Here is a 15,845-nt window from a genome sequence, read left to right as displayed (position 1 = left end):
TTGGGTGACCTGGTTGTAGAAGGCCACCAGGTTGGTCTGACAGGACCTGCCTCTAATGAACCCGTGTTGGTTGCCCATAAGCATAATCTCCCCTGCTGGCCCCTCGTGGACATGTGCTAGAATAATTGCAGGCTGGCTTACCAAATAAGGCTCATGAGTTAAGTCCACTTATTCAGACTCTCTGAGACCAGCCTTCAATTAATTCCTTATAGGCCCCAGGGTCCCTCAGTGGAGATAAGTACATTCTAATTTTAATAGGCAAACCTCTTATCAGCTTATACCCCAGGTTCTGGGGTCCATCAAAATGAAATCAATTCATTCCCAGTTCCTGGGTCATTTAAATTAAATCACACCTCCATGGATGCTTCAAACAATCAATTAGAGTTACATCCTCCCTCCAGTTCTCAGGTTAATCTACTCAACGATCAATTTAATCAGAGTAGTTACCCTGTCTCATTTTGTAAGGCTCTGGGTCAATGAACATTTGCAGGGAGTGGATCTTGGCTTTCTACTGCTGTCCCAGCCCAAGGAAAGAAAGAAACACTATCAAAAAAAAAACCAAACAAAGAATCATAGAAATTTAGGGTTGGAAGAGACCTCAGGAGGTCATCTAGTTCAACCCCTGCTCAAAGCAGGGCCATCGCCAACTAAATCATTCCAGCCAAAGCTTCTAGCTGGGTATGGAAAACTTCAAAGGATAGAGATTCTATCACCTCTCTGGGTAACCTGTTCCAGTGTTTTACTACCCTCCTAGTGAGACAGCTCTTCCTAATATCTAACATAACTTAACTTGCTTCAACTTGAGACCATTGTTCCTTGTTCTGTCATCTGCCACCACTGAAAACAGTCTAGCTCCATCCTCTTTTGAACCCCCCTTCAGGTACTTGAAGGCTGCTATTAAGTCCCCTCTCAGTCTCTTCTTCTATAGACTAAATAAGCCCAGTTCCCTCTGTCTTCCCTCAAAAGTCATGTCCCCCAGGCCCCACACCATTTTTGTTGCCCGCCACTGAAGTCTCTCCAATTTGTCCAAATCCTTCCTGTAGTGGGGGCCCCAAAACTGGACACAGCACTACAGATGTGGCCTAACCAGTACTGAATAGAGGGAAGTAATCACTTCCCTTGACCTACTGGCAACACACTTACCAATGCAGCCCAGTATGCTGTTAGCCTTCTTAGCAGCAATGGCACACCGCAGGCTCATATTCAGCTTATTGTCCATTGTAACCCACAGATCCTTTTCTGCAGGGCTGCTGGTGTACGGAATTCTTCTGTCCTAAATGCACGAATTTGCACTTGTCTTTGTTGAACCATATGAGAGTCATTTGGGCCCAATCCTGCAAATTGTCTAGGTCCCTATGAATCCTAGCCCTACCCTCCAGCATATCTACCACTCCCCAGAGCTTGGTGTCATCTGCAAACTTGCTGAGGGGGGACTCTACGCCATCTTCCAGGTCACTGATGAAGACATTGAACAAAACCAGCCCCAGGACCGACCCCTAGGGCACTCCACTTGACACCGGCTGCCAACTAGACAGCAAACTATTAATTACACTCTCTCAGCCCAATGCTCCAGCCAGTTTTCTATCCACCTTACAGTGCATTCATGCAGCCCACACTTCCTTAGCTTGCCTGCAAGAATGCTGGGGGAGACCATATCAAAAGCCTTGCTGAAGTCAAGGTAACCTTCGCCCATCCATCTCCCCCCATCCACAGAGCCAGTTTGCCCTTTTCCAGTTACCCAGTACCTCTCCTGATTGCCATGAGTTTTCAAAGATGATGGCCAATGGCTCTGCAATCACATCAGCCAATTCCCTTAGCACTCTTGGGTGTATCCCATCCACCCCCTGGACTTGCATATGTCCATTTTTTCTAAGTAGTCCTTAATCTGTTCTTTCACCACTGAAGGCTCCTCACCTCCTTCCCAAACTGTACTACCCAGCGCAGTAGTCTTGGAGCTGACCGTGCCTTTGAAGACTGAGGCAAAAAGGGTATTGAACACGGCAGCCTTTTCTGCATCCTCTGTCACAAGGGTGCCTCCCCCATTCAGTAAGGCACCCACACTTTTCCTGGTCCTTCTCTTGCTATGGACATACTTGTAGAAACCCTTCTTGCTCCCCTTCACATCCTTGGTAGCTGGAACTTCAGTTGTGCTTTGATCTTCCTAACTTCATCCCAGCATGCCTGAGCAATGCTCTTATACCCCTCCCTAGTTGTTTGCCCAAATTTCTACTTCTTTAAAGCTTCCTTTTTGTGATTTGGTTTACTGAAGTGTTCCCTGCTATCCACGTTGGTCTTCTGCAATACTTGCTAGTCTTCCTGCACTCTGAATAAGGCTTCTTTAAAGTACAGCCCTCCTGGACTCCTCTCCCCCTCAAACTGGCTTCCATCTGGATCCTGCCCATGAGTTCCCTGAGTGAGTCAAAGTCTGCTTTTCTGAAGTCCAAGGTCTTTACTCTGCTGCTCTCCATCCTTCTCTTCCTCAGGTTCCTAAACTCGATCATCTCATGGTCACTGCTGCTCACGTTGCCATCCACTACCTCATACGCCATCAATTCTTCCCTATTTGTGAGCAGCACATCAAGAAGAGCAGAGCCCCTAGAAGTCTGCTCCAGTATTGGTACCATGAAGTTGTCCCCAACACTCTCCGAAAACATCCTGGATTGCCTATGCTCTGCTGTATTGCCCTCCCAACACATGTCAGGGTGACTGAAGTCTCCAATGGGAACCAGGGCCTGTGACTGGGAAACTTCCACTAGCTGTTTGATGAAAGAAGAGGAGCAAGGATTTTTAAAAAGGGGCTGTGCTCCTGAAAATTCATGTACCCACTTGTGGTGGCTGCACCCTCACTCTCCTTTTCTTTGCCATCCTTCCATTCTTGCCTTGCTGTTCTTGGGCAGTCCTCCTATGCAGCCCATCCAAGGCTCTCTTTGTGGTCTTCCAACCACTGTTGCCAGTAGGCTCACCCACTTCCTCCACAGTTGACCACTTGCCACTGTCAGCTGAAAAGGCCTCCAGAATCTCCCCTCTCTGCCAGCTGCAGCCCTCTCCAGGGTCAGAAATACTCCTCATCATGCTCCATCCACCATTCTGGAGGGAGAAAGCACTGCAGAAGTGCACTGGCCCACTCATGGCTCTAGCTGGGTTTTTCTCGGCACCTGCAGTAAGTATTTCCCATACAAATTCCTCAGGCCTGCTCTGGGCTCTTCCCCTTACACTATCCACAGATATAAATTCTTGGGTGAGGATCAGGCTAACAGAAGTATTGGTAAATCTGTACTTCAGAAACTCCTGGACAGGCCTCAAGCAGTATCTAGCACTACATCAAGGTATCCCATCTATATTGTAGACACATACAGGAATCTATCAAGATAAATCCATCAGGGCACTGAACTAACTGGAAATGCTATATTCCAACAGATTTTGCTACTATTTATTGTGACTCCTACCTTCCTTTTCAACTATCAACCTCTTTAATCACAAAAAACCATAACTCTTATGTTCACATATACATAAGCAAGGACAATAAGCAGGAACTACCCGGGGAACTGAAAAGATAGAACTGCCTTTTTGAAGTTGCTGGGAAATGTCCATATGCTAACTAAAGTCTCTGAGGTTAAAAACAATGAGTTTTAAACTCACTATTGCTGAAAGGCCCATTGGAGTTCCATGCAGGTAAGTCAGCAGTGAATTTAACCAGTAGTGGTTTTGACATCAAAGAATCTGCGTGCTTCAAAACATTCTATTATACAAGAAATGCCCACTGCCAGGGACTGTGCAAAAATACACAGTAGCCCCTCATAGCAAGTTTTCCTTATCATCTTCATATTAATAACCAGTTCTTTCCAGCATAGATGCATAATGCCTTCTCCTCTGGTACAGAAGAACAAGAAGTAATGTATTAAGTGGAAAGAGGTGTAATTATCTGATTGGTGCCCTAGAGTATACAGTTTTCATAAAGCAAGTATTATACTTCAAGGAGGAAGATTAGAGATGTCATTTTAAGAAGAAGGAAGAGAAAACAAGATATCAAAGGACTCTTCAAGAAACAGCTAAAGCAGGAGATTTTTTGTTGTTCTTTCCTATTCAATATGCCTCCTTTCATAGAATTTTGTGGCATACAAAGCAAACCAGAAGCTTTCCACATCCAAGACACACATCTTAAAACATCTTATATATGTTAAACTAACATATTGCAACTTGCACATGCTCTGGTATTTTATTCATTAAGGGTCAGGGGAAAAAAGGAGGATTATGCAAAAAAACGAGCTACACAGGTATCTATTGTCGCCTAGCGGTGAACTGCTAAAACTGTAGTAAGCTTGTATGCACTAACCATACAGAAGAGTGTAGAATAGGACAAAGTTATTATTGAAAATTTCTATGCAACAAGCCACCAGCTGGAAGTGGGTGGAAATGTCCTGAATAGCTGCCAAAGTTAATAGCTATTTCACAACATTTGGAAAACAAAGACATTGTGGCTAGAGCTCCACATGCTTAACCACAACATTCATGATGATATTATTACCTCTTCAAACCATTGGCATATGTATTCTGGTGTAAGGTTTTCTGACACTCTTGGCTTCCTCACTATGCAAGGAACAAGGGGTACAAAATGATGTCATATTTTTCCTAGTCTGATCAACTTGATATTAAGAAAAAAAGTATCTAGGTTTTATAGAAAATGGAATATTTAAAATGAAATATGTGCATATAATATACAACATTTCGCCAATCTATTTAATATGGAAGTAAATACTATCAAGTCCTTCTTACAGACAAGAGCAGTGAAGTACAGAAATGAATGAAAGGCAACATACAAATCCTGTGTCTGAGCCTTCTGACTCCCAATTTTGAGTTCTATCCACCAGACAGTGCTGCCTCCCCTCAAAAGCTCCAGAAAATGCATTCCTAACATCTAATATTGCCCACGTAAATACTAAGGGGCCCGATGGGCATCAGGACAGGGGGGCACCAAGGGCACCAACTGCGGGGCTCAAGTGTCTCTATACTAATGCTAGGAGCATGGGGAACAAGCAGGAGGAACTTGCATTCCTGCTTCCAAACAAGAACTTCAACTTAAGTTAACTGAAACTTGGTGAGACCCTACCCACGATTGGGCAGTAAGCATTAAGGGCTATAGGCTGTACAGAAGTGATAGAGTAGGGAGAAAATTGGGGTGAGGGTGCAGGTTGTTGCTCTCTATGTGAAGGAGCAATATACATTTTCCATAATGAAGGTGGGACCAGAGGAGGGGCAAATTGAGGTATTGCGGGTCAGAATGCAAGAGGGTCGTGGGGAAAGGAATTTGGTAGTGGGAGTCTACCACAGACCGCCACAGCAGGAGGATGAATTGGACCTGGAATTCTCTAGACAGCTCTCAGAGGCCATATGGTCAAGGGACGTGGTTGTCATGGGTGACCTAAACTACCCTGTCATCTGCTGGGAGGAGCAGTCAGCTAGATCCAACCATTTACGTAGGTTCTTAACCTGCATACATGACCTTCACCTAACACAGGAGGTATACAGGAGGGGAAATGCCCTACTGGACTTGGTCCTGGCTATAGGGGATGACTTGGTGGGGGATCTACTGATACAAGGTAACCTAGGGGACAGTGACCATCACTTAATTGAATTCACCATCCAGCATAGAATGGGAAAGACAACCAGTAGGGCAGAAATGCTAGATTTCAGAAAGGCTAACTTCAGTGTGCTCAGAGTTTACTTAGTGAGTCACTGAAGAACAGGAGCATTGGTGAGATGAGAGTCCAGGAAAGGTAGTTGTTTCTAAAGGAAGCAATCCTACAGGCATAGAAGGAAATAATCCCATTGCACAGGAAAAGGGGAAAAGGTGCCAAGAAACACTTTTGGCTGAATAGGGAAATCCAGAAAAGTCTAGGGGCAAAAAAAGAGGCATATAGGCTGTAGAAGCAGAGAGTAGTTACCAAGGTGGAGTATACCTACTTGGCCCACACTTGCAGGGAGGCAGTCAGGAACACCAAAGCAGAAATGGAACTTAGGCTGGCAATAAAAATTAAAGACAACAACAAGTCGTTCTTCAGGTATATAGGGAGTAAAAAGAAGGTGCAGGACCCCTACAGGACAAACTAGGGCAAATAGTGGTAGACAGCGGGGACAAGGCTGAGTTCTTCAATGAGTTTTTTGCCTCTGTATTCCTGAACATGGATTAACAAATCTCCCAGTTGGATCATAGACAGGCACAAAAAGGAAACTAGCCCACCAACCGTTAACACCAACTTAGTGAAGGGACACTTTGAGGGTCTGGATGTGTTTAAGTCAGCAGGCCTGGATGATCTTCATCCAAGGGTGCTGAAGGAATTGGCCAGTGTCATAGTAAAGCCATTATCATGACTGTTTTAGCACTCTTGGTGCTCAGGTCAGATCCCAGAGGAATAGAAAAGGGCCAATGTGGTCCCTATTTTCAAAAAGAGGAGGAAGGAGGATCTGGGTAACTATAGACCAGTTAGTCTCCCCTCTATCCTCGGGAAAGACTTTGAAAAAATTATTAAGAATCATACTTGTGGGAGTCGAGTTGGAAAAACAATGCTGAAGAGCAACCAGCACAGATTCATAGCAGGTTGATCCTGCCTGACTAACCTGTTTCTTTTTTATGACCAGGTCACAAAATGTTTAGATGCAGGAATTGAGGTAGATGTCATCTACTTGGATTTTAAGAAAGCCTTCGATACGATATCTCATCCTATTCTCACAGATAAACTGAGTGGCTGTGATGTAGATGATTACGCGGTCAGATGGGTGACAAATTGACTTAAGGGTTGCACCCAGAGAGTGGTGGTGGATGGGTCAGTATCAACCTGGAACTATGTGGGCAGTGGAGGTCCATAGGGCTTGGTCCCTGGACCTGTGCGGTTCAATGTCTTCATCAGTGACTTGGATGAGGGCGTGGAAAGTGCTCTGTCTAGATTCACAGATGATACCAAATTATGGGGTAAAGTTAACACACTAGAGAGTAGGGAATGAATCCAGGTGGATCTGGACAGGTTGGAAAAGTGGGCGGAACAGAATAGGATGCAGTTCAACAAGGACAAGTGCAAAGTGCTACATCTAGGGAGAAGGAATCACTAGCATGCTTACAGGCTTGGGAAGGACCTTCTCAGCAGCACAACAGTGGAAAGGGATCTTGGAGTCATTGCTGACACCAAGATAAACATGAGTCATCAATGTGAGAAAGCAATCTGTAAAGCTAACTGCACTCTATCACGCATTGACAGATTCATGTCAAACAGGTCCAGAGACGTAATACTTCCCCTCTATGTGGCACTGGTCAGGCCACAGTTGGAGTACTGTGTCCAGTTTTGGGCACCACACTTTAAGAGGAATGTGGGCAATCTCAATAGGGTTCAGAGGAGAGCCACTCGTATGGTTAGGGGCCTACGAGGAGAGATTGAGGGCCCTGGATCTCTTCAGCCTCCACACCAGAAGGCTGAAAGGTGAGGCTGAGAGGTGATCATGTAGCCTCCTACAAATTCATCAAGAGGGGGACAGCAAGGCATAGGAGATGCTCTGATTCATTCACTGAAAATCTTTTATTTGAGACACCCTTCACAGATTTTGTCACTTCCTTTGCTTTCTGCCTTGTTTACTGTTCTCTCTTTACCCAGATTGTCAATATTATCATTTTACTAATGTGAAAGAATACCTAGTTATCTACCTAAATATAGTTATACAATCATGTGTGGCAGGGCATCTTTGGTGCCCACCACTTTAAGGGGCTGGAGCAGGCTGTAGAGCAGCCAACAGTTGCAGCCTGGCCCAATTGGCAGTCACATGACTGCAAGAGGGCCCCTGGTTTGGAGAAGGGCTGGGCAGCCTCAGCATAAGCCCAGGCCTTAGGAGATGAGCCAGCAGTTATATCTAGGGAACCAAAGGAACAACATCATTCAGCCTGCAGACTGCAGCTCCCAGAACATCTGGAGGTCAGAGTAGGAACTATGGGGATAGAGGAGGTTCCTGGTCCTGGGACATGACCTGAAACTAAAGTGCTCCATTTGGGGAAAAATAATCCACAACACACCTAGGCTCAGCAGTGCTATGCTTGCTAGCACCACATCTGAACAAGACCTGGGTGTCGTGATAGACAACAAAATGAACATGAGCCATCAATACAATGCTGTAGCTGGCAAAGCTAATCAAACACTGGCATGCATCTACTGAGGTATCTCAAGCAAGGCTAAGAATGTCATCCTCCCTCTCTACTCAGCCTTGGTGAGCCCACAGTTAGGGTTCTGCATCCAGTTCTTACCACCGCACTTCAGGAAGGATATGGAAAAGCTCAAGAGAGTCCAAAGGAGAGCCACACACATGATTAGAGACCAAGTCATATGAGGAGAGGCTGAAGGACTTGGGACTGTTCAGCCTGGAGAAGAGAAAACTCAAAGGGAACTTGGTGGCAGCCTATAAGTATATCAAGGGTATATATCAGGGCCTGGGGAGCATCTGCTCACCAAGGCCACCCAGGGTAAGACAAGAAATAGTGGCACAAGCTGATTGAGGATCACTTTAGATAGACATAAAAAAAAAAAACTTCTTTACAAGTTGAATGCCAAGGGTTTGGAACAGGCTCCCCCTCAGACATGGTATAGTCATCCACCCTGGCACTCTTCAAAAATCATCTTGACGCCCGTCTTGCTGGGGTCATCTGATCCCAGCAGTCTTTCCTGCCCAAGTGCAGAGGGGCTGGACCTAATGATCTGTAAGGTCCCTTCCAGACCCTAACAACTATGAAACTATGAAAGTACACCCTGCTGGGGTTAGATGGTGTGGTGGGGCTGACTGTGGTGGAGCAGTTTCCAGGAAATGTCATACCTGTGCCTCCCCAGTGAAAGGCAAGGATGGGGTGCCAGAAAGCCTCAGTCCCTACTGCCTTGGATAATCCATGGAGCAGAAAGTCTAGGGGAGCACACCGTGACAGAAAAGCATAGGGCCCAGGTCCATTGAATGGGGTCTGAAGCACAGTCCAGACACATTGACAAACATCTGAGAACCAAGGGGCATAAGGGCCAGGAGCCTAGTGAGGGGCAGAGCAGTGGCCCCAGTGAGGCATGGAGTAGTGCCCCAGAGAGGGTCCAGAGACCAAGTTCAGCCCAGTGTGAAACAGAGAGCCAGAAGCCGCATTGACTTGGGTCTGTGGGGGCCTGAAGGACTGTGCATAGGCTGACCAGAGAAGAGGTAGCCAGAGGCTGCATACAGTAGGCTCCATGGGGGCCTGAAGGACTGAGTGTAGACTGGCCAGAGTAGAGGCTCTAGTGGGGAGGCATGAGGCCCAGGTATGTGTGAGGATGCCTGAAGCCAAGTTTGGGCCAGAGGCTGAGTGCAGGCCACCTAAGGGGCCAGGGGAATGATAGTGGATCTGGATGCTATCTGCAAGGCATGGGACAAGGTGTAAAGGGAGGTTCAAAGTCATGTATTTGGCCCTTGGCATCGGGGAAATAAAATGGGAAGCCTCCCACATTTTCTATCTGTTTGATACATCAAGGCATGGCAGATGAGGCAGGACAGATTACCCTAGACAGGTGGGTGGACCAATGTCATTATTGGCCTTGAGTCAGCCCCCTGTCACATAATGTCAGACCAAAAAAATGCCCTTGAGACTTTTGCATCTGGAGCTGTTTGGCAGGACTTCTACCATCTTCTTATGCTATAATACCAAGTTAATTCCTTGAGATCCATACACTGTAACTATTTAATATAGAAAAATCTAATAGAGCAAGAACAGTTGCTTCATTAAAACAAACAGAAAATTAGATCTCACTCTCACAGACAAAGGAATTCAAACATTTCTTTGACTCAGTCTAATTCCCAGATTACTTCGCTTTTTCTGTTCATAACAGTAATGAGATATGTAATCAGATAAAGATAATCAACCTCTTGAACAAATGACAGTTTTACTCATATTCTTTGCTGTAACTTAAGGATTATTCCCTCAGTTCATCAGTATACCCTAACTGGATGAAGCTTGCCTTTTCACTTCCTCTCTGAAGCTCATGTGTATTATTGTTGTCTTAACTTTAAGAACTACTCCATTTATCCCTTGAGCAGGATATTTCAAGGCTATACTATCTGTTTAGTGGTAATTTTTTATGAAGGTGTCTTTTGGCAAAAAGTAGCTCTGACATACAAGGCATTCTAGAAATAAGACACTATTAATACACTAAACTTACCTGTTATAAAAGCAATGAGCAGCTGACACTACCCAACAAGGATGAATTAGGCTCCCAGAACAGAAGCTATTTCCTATATATAAGGCTGCTAGCCATGGGTGAGACCCTGGCAAAGAGGAAGATCCCCCAATAATCCTAGGTCTTATAAACCTTCGCTTTTTGTGTCTTCTCCCACAAGCTCTTCTGACAACTACAAAAGTCTCTACATTATCTGGGGGTGACGGCATCCTTCTCCTGCTTTCTGAAATATAAAATGATATGGTAAGTATCACACTGCATATATTTAGGATGTCTAAAACTGGCGTTTTCATAGAAGCCTAAAGGAATTTATGACCTATTCTACCTATTAGGCAACTAATGAACAGATAGATATCACATTTGTCCCAGGAGAAATATGTCGGCTCAGGACAAATAGAGTGGAATGAGGATCACACTTGTTCTAAGTTCAACAGCCTTTAGTGTCCTCTTCCTTTTCACTTCCTGTCTGAATTTCATGCAGAGAAACTGCATGAGTGAGGACTCCATTCCAATTCCAGACCCCTCATTGCTGGGAAAGACTGGTGACAATTCATAAGACAGAAATAATGTATCATAGAATCACAGAAAATTAGGGTTGGAAGGGAACTCAGGAGGCCATCTAGTCCAAACCCCTCCTCAAAGCTGGACCACCCCAAATACATCACTCCAGCCACAGCTTTGTCAAGCCAGGTCTTAAAAACCTCCAAGGATGGAGATTTCACCACCTCTCTAGGTAACCTGGTTTCACAGCTTCACCACCCCCCTAGTGAGAGAGTTCTTACCTAACCAACCTAAACGTCCCTTGCTGCAATTTAAGACCGTTGTTTCTTGTTCTGTTATTTGCCACCACTGCGAACAGTGTAGTCTTCATCCTCTTCTTACCACCCTTCAGGGAGCTGAAGTTTGCTATCAAATTCCACCTCAGTCTTCTCTTCTACAGACTAAATGAATCCAGGTCCCTCATCCTTTCATAAATCATGTGCCCAAGCCCCCTAACCATTTAACCATTTTCAATTGCCCTTAATTTTCAGATATCAAGCAGAGTTTGTAGCTCTGACAGAATGAAAAAAAAAACCTGCTTCAATTTTTTTAGCCAGTGGAAAATATTTAAATAACTGAAAGGTCATTTTACATCTTGTCTTTCCAGATTACCCACTATTTTAATGCACCTTCATACCAATTAATAATCATGGCAATTAAATAAGAATTTATAGAAAGAACAGACTCTTGATCTTTAAAATTCATTTACTATAGAGCAATGTTTAGTTTAAAAACAACCGGAAGAAGAGTCAATGAGTAAAACGACATGCTAGTTTAGGGTCTGATCCTGCTACCTTTACTTTTACACACAGTCCCATTGACTTGTAAGGACTTGCTCGGTTAAGGATTATTTGTGTAAATACTTAGAAAAATGCTTATCAAGGATGATAAGCATTAGAAAGCAATTTAGAAGAAATTACAAGATTACATTTACCTACCACAAGATGGAATGTCACAATATTCCCAAGACAAAGTATTGTCCTTCAGGATGTAACACCAGGGCTTCTCATCATTATCTGGATTCCTGATAAGAGAATACACCAAAATCATCATCCAGAACTTTACTTAGTGCTGCATTAACATCAACTATTTTACTCTTGCTTCATCCATAGGATTGATTCTGCAAGGATCTGAGCAACTTAAACGTGATCCACCAAAGTGCGCAAGCATGTGTTTTCCCAATGATTTCAGCATGGCTACTCCTGTGCTTGAAGTTAAGCCTATGCTGAAGGCAGATTTTTAACATTATCTAGAGGTCTAAACAATTTTCAATCTGACCTCAAGTACTTTGCTGGATAAGAATACTCAGGTCGTTTAATTTGGTTGGACAAGGTTCTTTGGGTAAATCCGATATCTTTTATTAGACCAGCTCAAATAGTTGAAAAATTCTTCTTTGTAATCTTTCAGGTACAAATACCCTTCGTCAGTTTTAGTTGTAATTTGCCATATTTGGGCCAAAGGTCTTAGCTCTTTGCTTTAGCAAGCCCTCAAGTAAGCCCATTAAGTAAATAGAAAAACTCAGACTTGCATGTTGCTTCAGTCCAAGAGTTGGACACCAAGGGCCAGTGGACTTAGGCAACCAGGTGTGATCTCTTCTTATCCACTCAAGGCCCTGAAAACACAGCGAGTGTATGGATCCTCCTGCTCACAACTTTTTGTGGCTTAGTCTTAAGCCACAAAGCTGTGGTTCACCGACCTGATTAAGGGCACATAGAAATTAGTAGCAAAACAACCAGCAACTAAGAATTAGATGGGCCAGCTCTTATTCAGACCACCCTGTCAGCAAGAAAAAGATGGAACTATGCAGATGAATTCAGGCCTCAGTTACACCACTGTTAATCTGGAGTCTAAAGAACTATAGAATTAATCTCTTGTCCATCCTGCAGAAGTAACTAGAAATATGCCTGATTTACCTATTCTATAATAGAAATTCTGTTTGTGTTTTAAGTTGTTTAAAAATTCTCTGTATAAATCACATCAATAAATAAAAGATCAACTTTCAAAGCTACAAAAAGGTCTTCATGATAATTGGCAACAAAGATATGTGATTCAGGTAAACAAGGCAGTGGAAGGTCGGGGCTAACAGGGCTTAGCCCCCCACAAACACAGGCAGCCCAGGCACAGGCATCAGACAGCTGCAGTTGGGTGGGGAGGTGCACACAGACAGAGATGAGCAGCCAGAGCCTGCAGGCGGCCAGGAACTCAACTCTGCCCAGCCACGTGTGGAGCAGCGCCCAGCGAGTAAATGTGTAGATGGGAAGGGGCGCAGAGAAGGGAAGGCATGTGAATGGGGGGCACATGAATGAGGGGGCACGTGAATGGGGCCCTGAGGCAGGTTGTGGTGTGTTTGCTGCCTGGGCAGCTCATCCAAGGGCATGGGAGGTGGGCTCCCACCCGCATCCCCAAGGCAAGCACAGAGATGTGCCACCCCAATCTGTGCTGTGAGTCAGCAGAGGGGGGCCGCCACTGTGGGCTGCACTCTGTACCCCACTGCTGGTGGCCCAGCAGCTACGTGATGCCATGCGATTCCTACCACTGGGCAGACAGTGTAGCCAGTGCGCAGGAGGCATGTAATGGTGTGCTGCTCCTGGGGCACCAGCAGTGGGGTGCCGAACCCAGCCCGCAGCAGCCCTCACACAGATCAGGGGACACGTGCCCCTGTACCTAACTCAGGGGTGCACGCAGTGGCCCCTCCCCCCCCGACAAGCTGCCCAGGCAATGAGTGTCCCACAACCCACTCGGGCCCCAGGGCCCCATTCATCCCAGCCCTTGACCCTGTCTCTGCACCACTCCCTTCCTCACTTCAGGGACCTCAATCTGCCGCCCCCCACCATGCTCCTTCCCTGAACAGACTTCCTTGATGGGGTGGGGAGGGGAGGACACATTCAGGCCTCCTCAAATCATATTTTCTTCCTCCACGTATGACAAGGGCTGTAGCCCAAACATGATTTGTCAAAAGCTACATGCATTCTTTTTAAAGCTTCTTCCATCTTGCTACAACCCTGTAAGGCCTCAGGTATTTTTAAATTCTTACAACAGAAGCAGCAGCATGGGTTGAGTCTTCTCCCCACAGCAATGTTCCTAGATTAGAGTGTTTGAACAAGATATCTGTGGTTTTACATTGTGCTGGACATGCCCATCAATGTCTTTAAAAAAATAATAAAACTGTGAAAAGGGGTCTTCACGGTTTCTTTATCGGTGCATGGACACACAGAATGTTTACACCGGTGTAATCTGCTTTTACAATAGCATAAATGTGCAATGGACACACAGAATATACCCGCCACTAGTGTATGTCACCACTCTTGGGTAGAGCTATCCCATAGAAAGTAAGAAATAACTATATATTTCTGTTAACTCTACCAATGTACAGTTTAAATGCCTGCAGCTTGTGAAGTTCACCCTGGAGTAGCCCTTGCCCAATACAAACAGGCTACATGTGAGGTGCTATAATAGTTTTCTCACCTGCAATATGAGAAGGGTCCCAAGCCTAACTGCACCGCTTCTTCAACGGTGTCAACATGAAGCTCTTGATAAAGGAAATTTGAATTCCAGGAAATGCAACTGTGTCCAGAAATGGTCTTCTTCATAACGCCCCTGTACTTGGTACCATTGCCGGTGTAACATGGTTGCCTAGGAACTGGACGAAGAATGATACAGTAAAAGCTGTGTTATCCAGCACTTTACCATTTAGAATGCTCTATTAACCAGCATCTGTCCCACCGTGGCATTTCCGGTTTCGCCGCTGTCAGCCAAGTCCCACTTCTTCCTCGTGGACCACAGCCCAGGGCAAAGCAGCCTGTGCGGGTCCCCCTTCCTCTCCCCTGGCACACTGACGCCAGGGAGTGAAAGCCCTGGCACACCAGACGCAGCAGAAGGGGTGGCGGCCGAACAGGCAAAGATGCCTCCCATGGTGGGGGCTGGAGATAAGTATAACTCTCAGGTAACCAGCACCTTTGAATAACTGGCACCCTGCGTTTCCCATGGATGCCATATAACAGAGCTTTTACTGTATATTGATCAGAAAGCAGGACAAATCAAGTGCTAAGAAAATGCTTATTTCATCCCAATGTTCCAAATTAAATTTCCACACACTAAAAGTCAATGAAGGCAGTTCCAGTGCCTTTGCAATAAAGGTATAAAATATGGATATAAACCAGCAAAAATAAAACAAACCACGTGTTACACTTACTTTGCCCAGGCATAAATGTTTACACAAAGTGCAAGTTAGTGGCATCATGTGTTCAACATAAATGACAGCCAGTAACAAGGAAGCTGCTGGAGAGCATGAACTCTTGCTAAAGCATTTAAAGGGCCTGATTACAAAAGGGTTTCGAAAACCTCTAACATGTGCAGCTTACCACATGCAAACAAACATGCATTTTGCAAATACTAACATAGCTGACTGAATTTTCACATACAAAACCAATTTGCTGTCACCTGTGCACTAAACAATTGTCCAAATGGGTCTGGCACATATTTATGCTACCACCTGTAGAGGCAGCTGTTCAAATCTATCAATAGCATACACCAACAACAGCCCTTGAAAAGCATATGGGGAGAGCTCTGTACACACTAAATTGCACTAAATGAAAAGGCAGACTCTGAAAACCCAGCTCATGGTTTGCTTCCTTTTAAAGTCAATGCAGAACCATTTCATGTACAAGCAGGACTAACTGTGAAGAGAAGCTATACAGTACTTCTCTTCCTGGAGACTTCTGGGAGTATTATGTATTAGGCCTGTGCAAAGTGGACACTATTCGCTTCTAATTGGGATTTGGGTGATTCTAATCACTGTCCCGAATCAATTTGACAGAACCTGATTTGGAGATTTGGCTGCTGCTCTCCCCACCCGCTCTTCTAGCCCCAGCTCCTGGCACTTTGAAAAAAAAGCCTCAACTCACTGGGTGCTGCCGGGCGGCGGACGATCCCTGCTGCCCCCCAACTGTCCCACACCGTATGGGGGCTCTTCCGTGAGCCCCTCAAAGCCCTGAGGCCACTACAGGAGCTAGTGAGTTTGTGGTTTTTTTGGTTTTATTTTTCTTAAAGGGCCAGAGCTGGGGCAGGTGGGGCAGCCATGGTGGGGGC

General features: G+C 45.1%; 1 protein-coding gene across 1 annotated transcript in view; it reads right to left on the bottom strand.

Annotated features, from left to right (window-relative positions):
- The window catches only part of HGFAC (HGF activator), a 94,780-nt gene that overhangs the window by 19,825 nt on the left and 59,110 nt on the right, over positions 1-15,845 (bottom strand). The window contains exons 8-10 of the mRNA XM_019553445.1: positions 14,223-14,397; positions 11,696-11,781; positions 10,200-10,440 (exon numbers count right to left, since the gene is read on the bottom strand). Of these exons, the coding sequence (XP_019408990.1) occupies positions 10,200-10,440; positions 11,696-11,781; positions 14,223-14,397 (502 nt within the window). The remainder of the gene's footprint in view (positions 1-10,199; positions 10,441-11,695; positions 11,782-14,222; positions 14,398-15,845) is intronic.

This window comes from Crocodylus porosus, unplaced genomic scaffold (assembly GCF_001723895.1).
Source record: "Crocodylus porosus isolate Cpor-Errol unplaced genomic scaffold, CroPor_comp1, whole genome shotgun sequence".
Classification (NCBI taxonomy): Eukaryota; Metazoa; Chordata; order Crocodylia; family Crocodylidae; genus Crocodylus; species Crocodylus porosus.
This window is presented reverse-complemented; position numbering and strand designations above follow the sequence as displayed.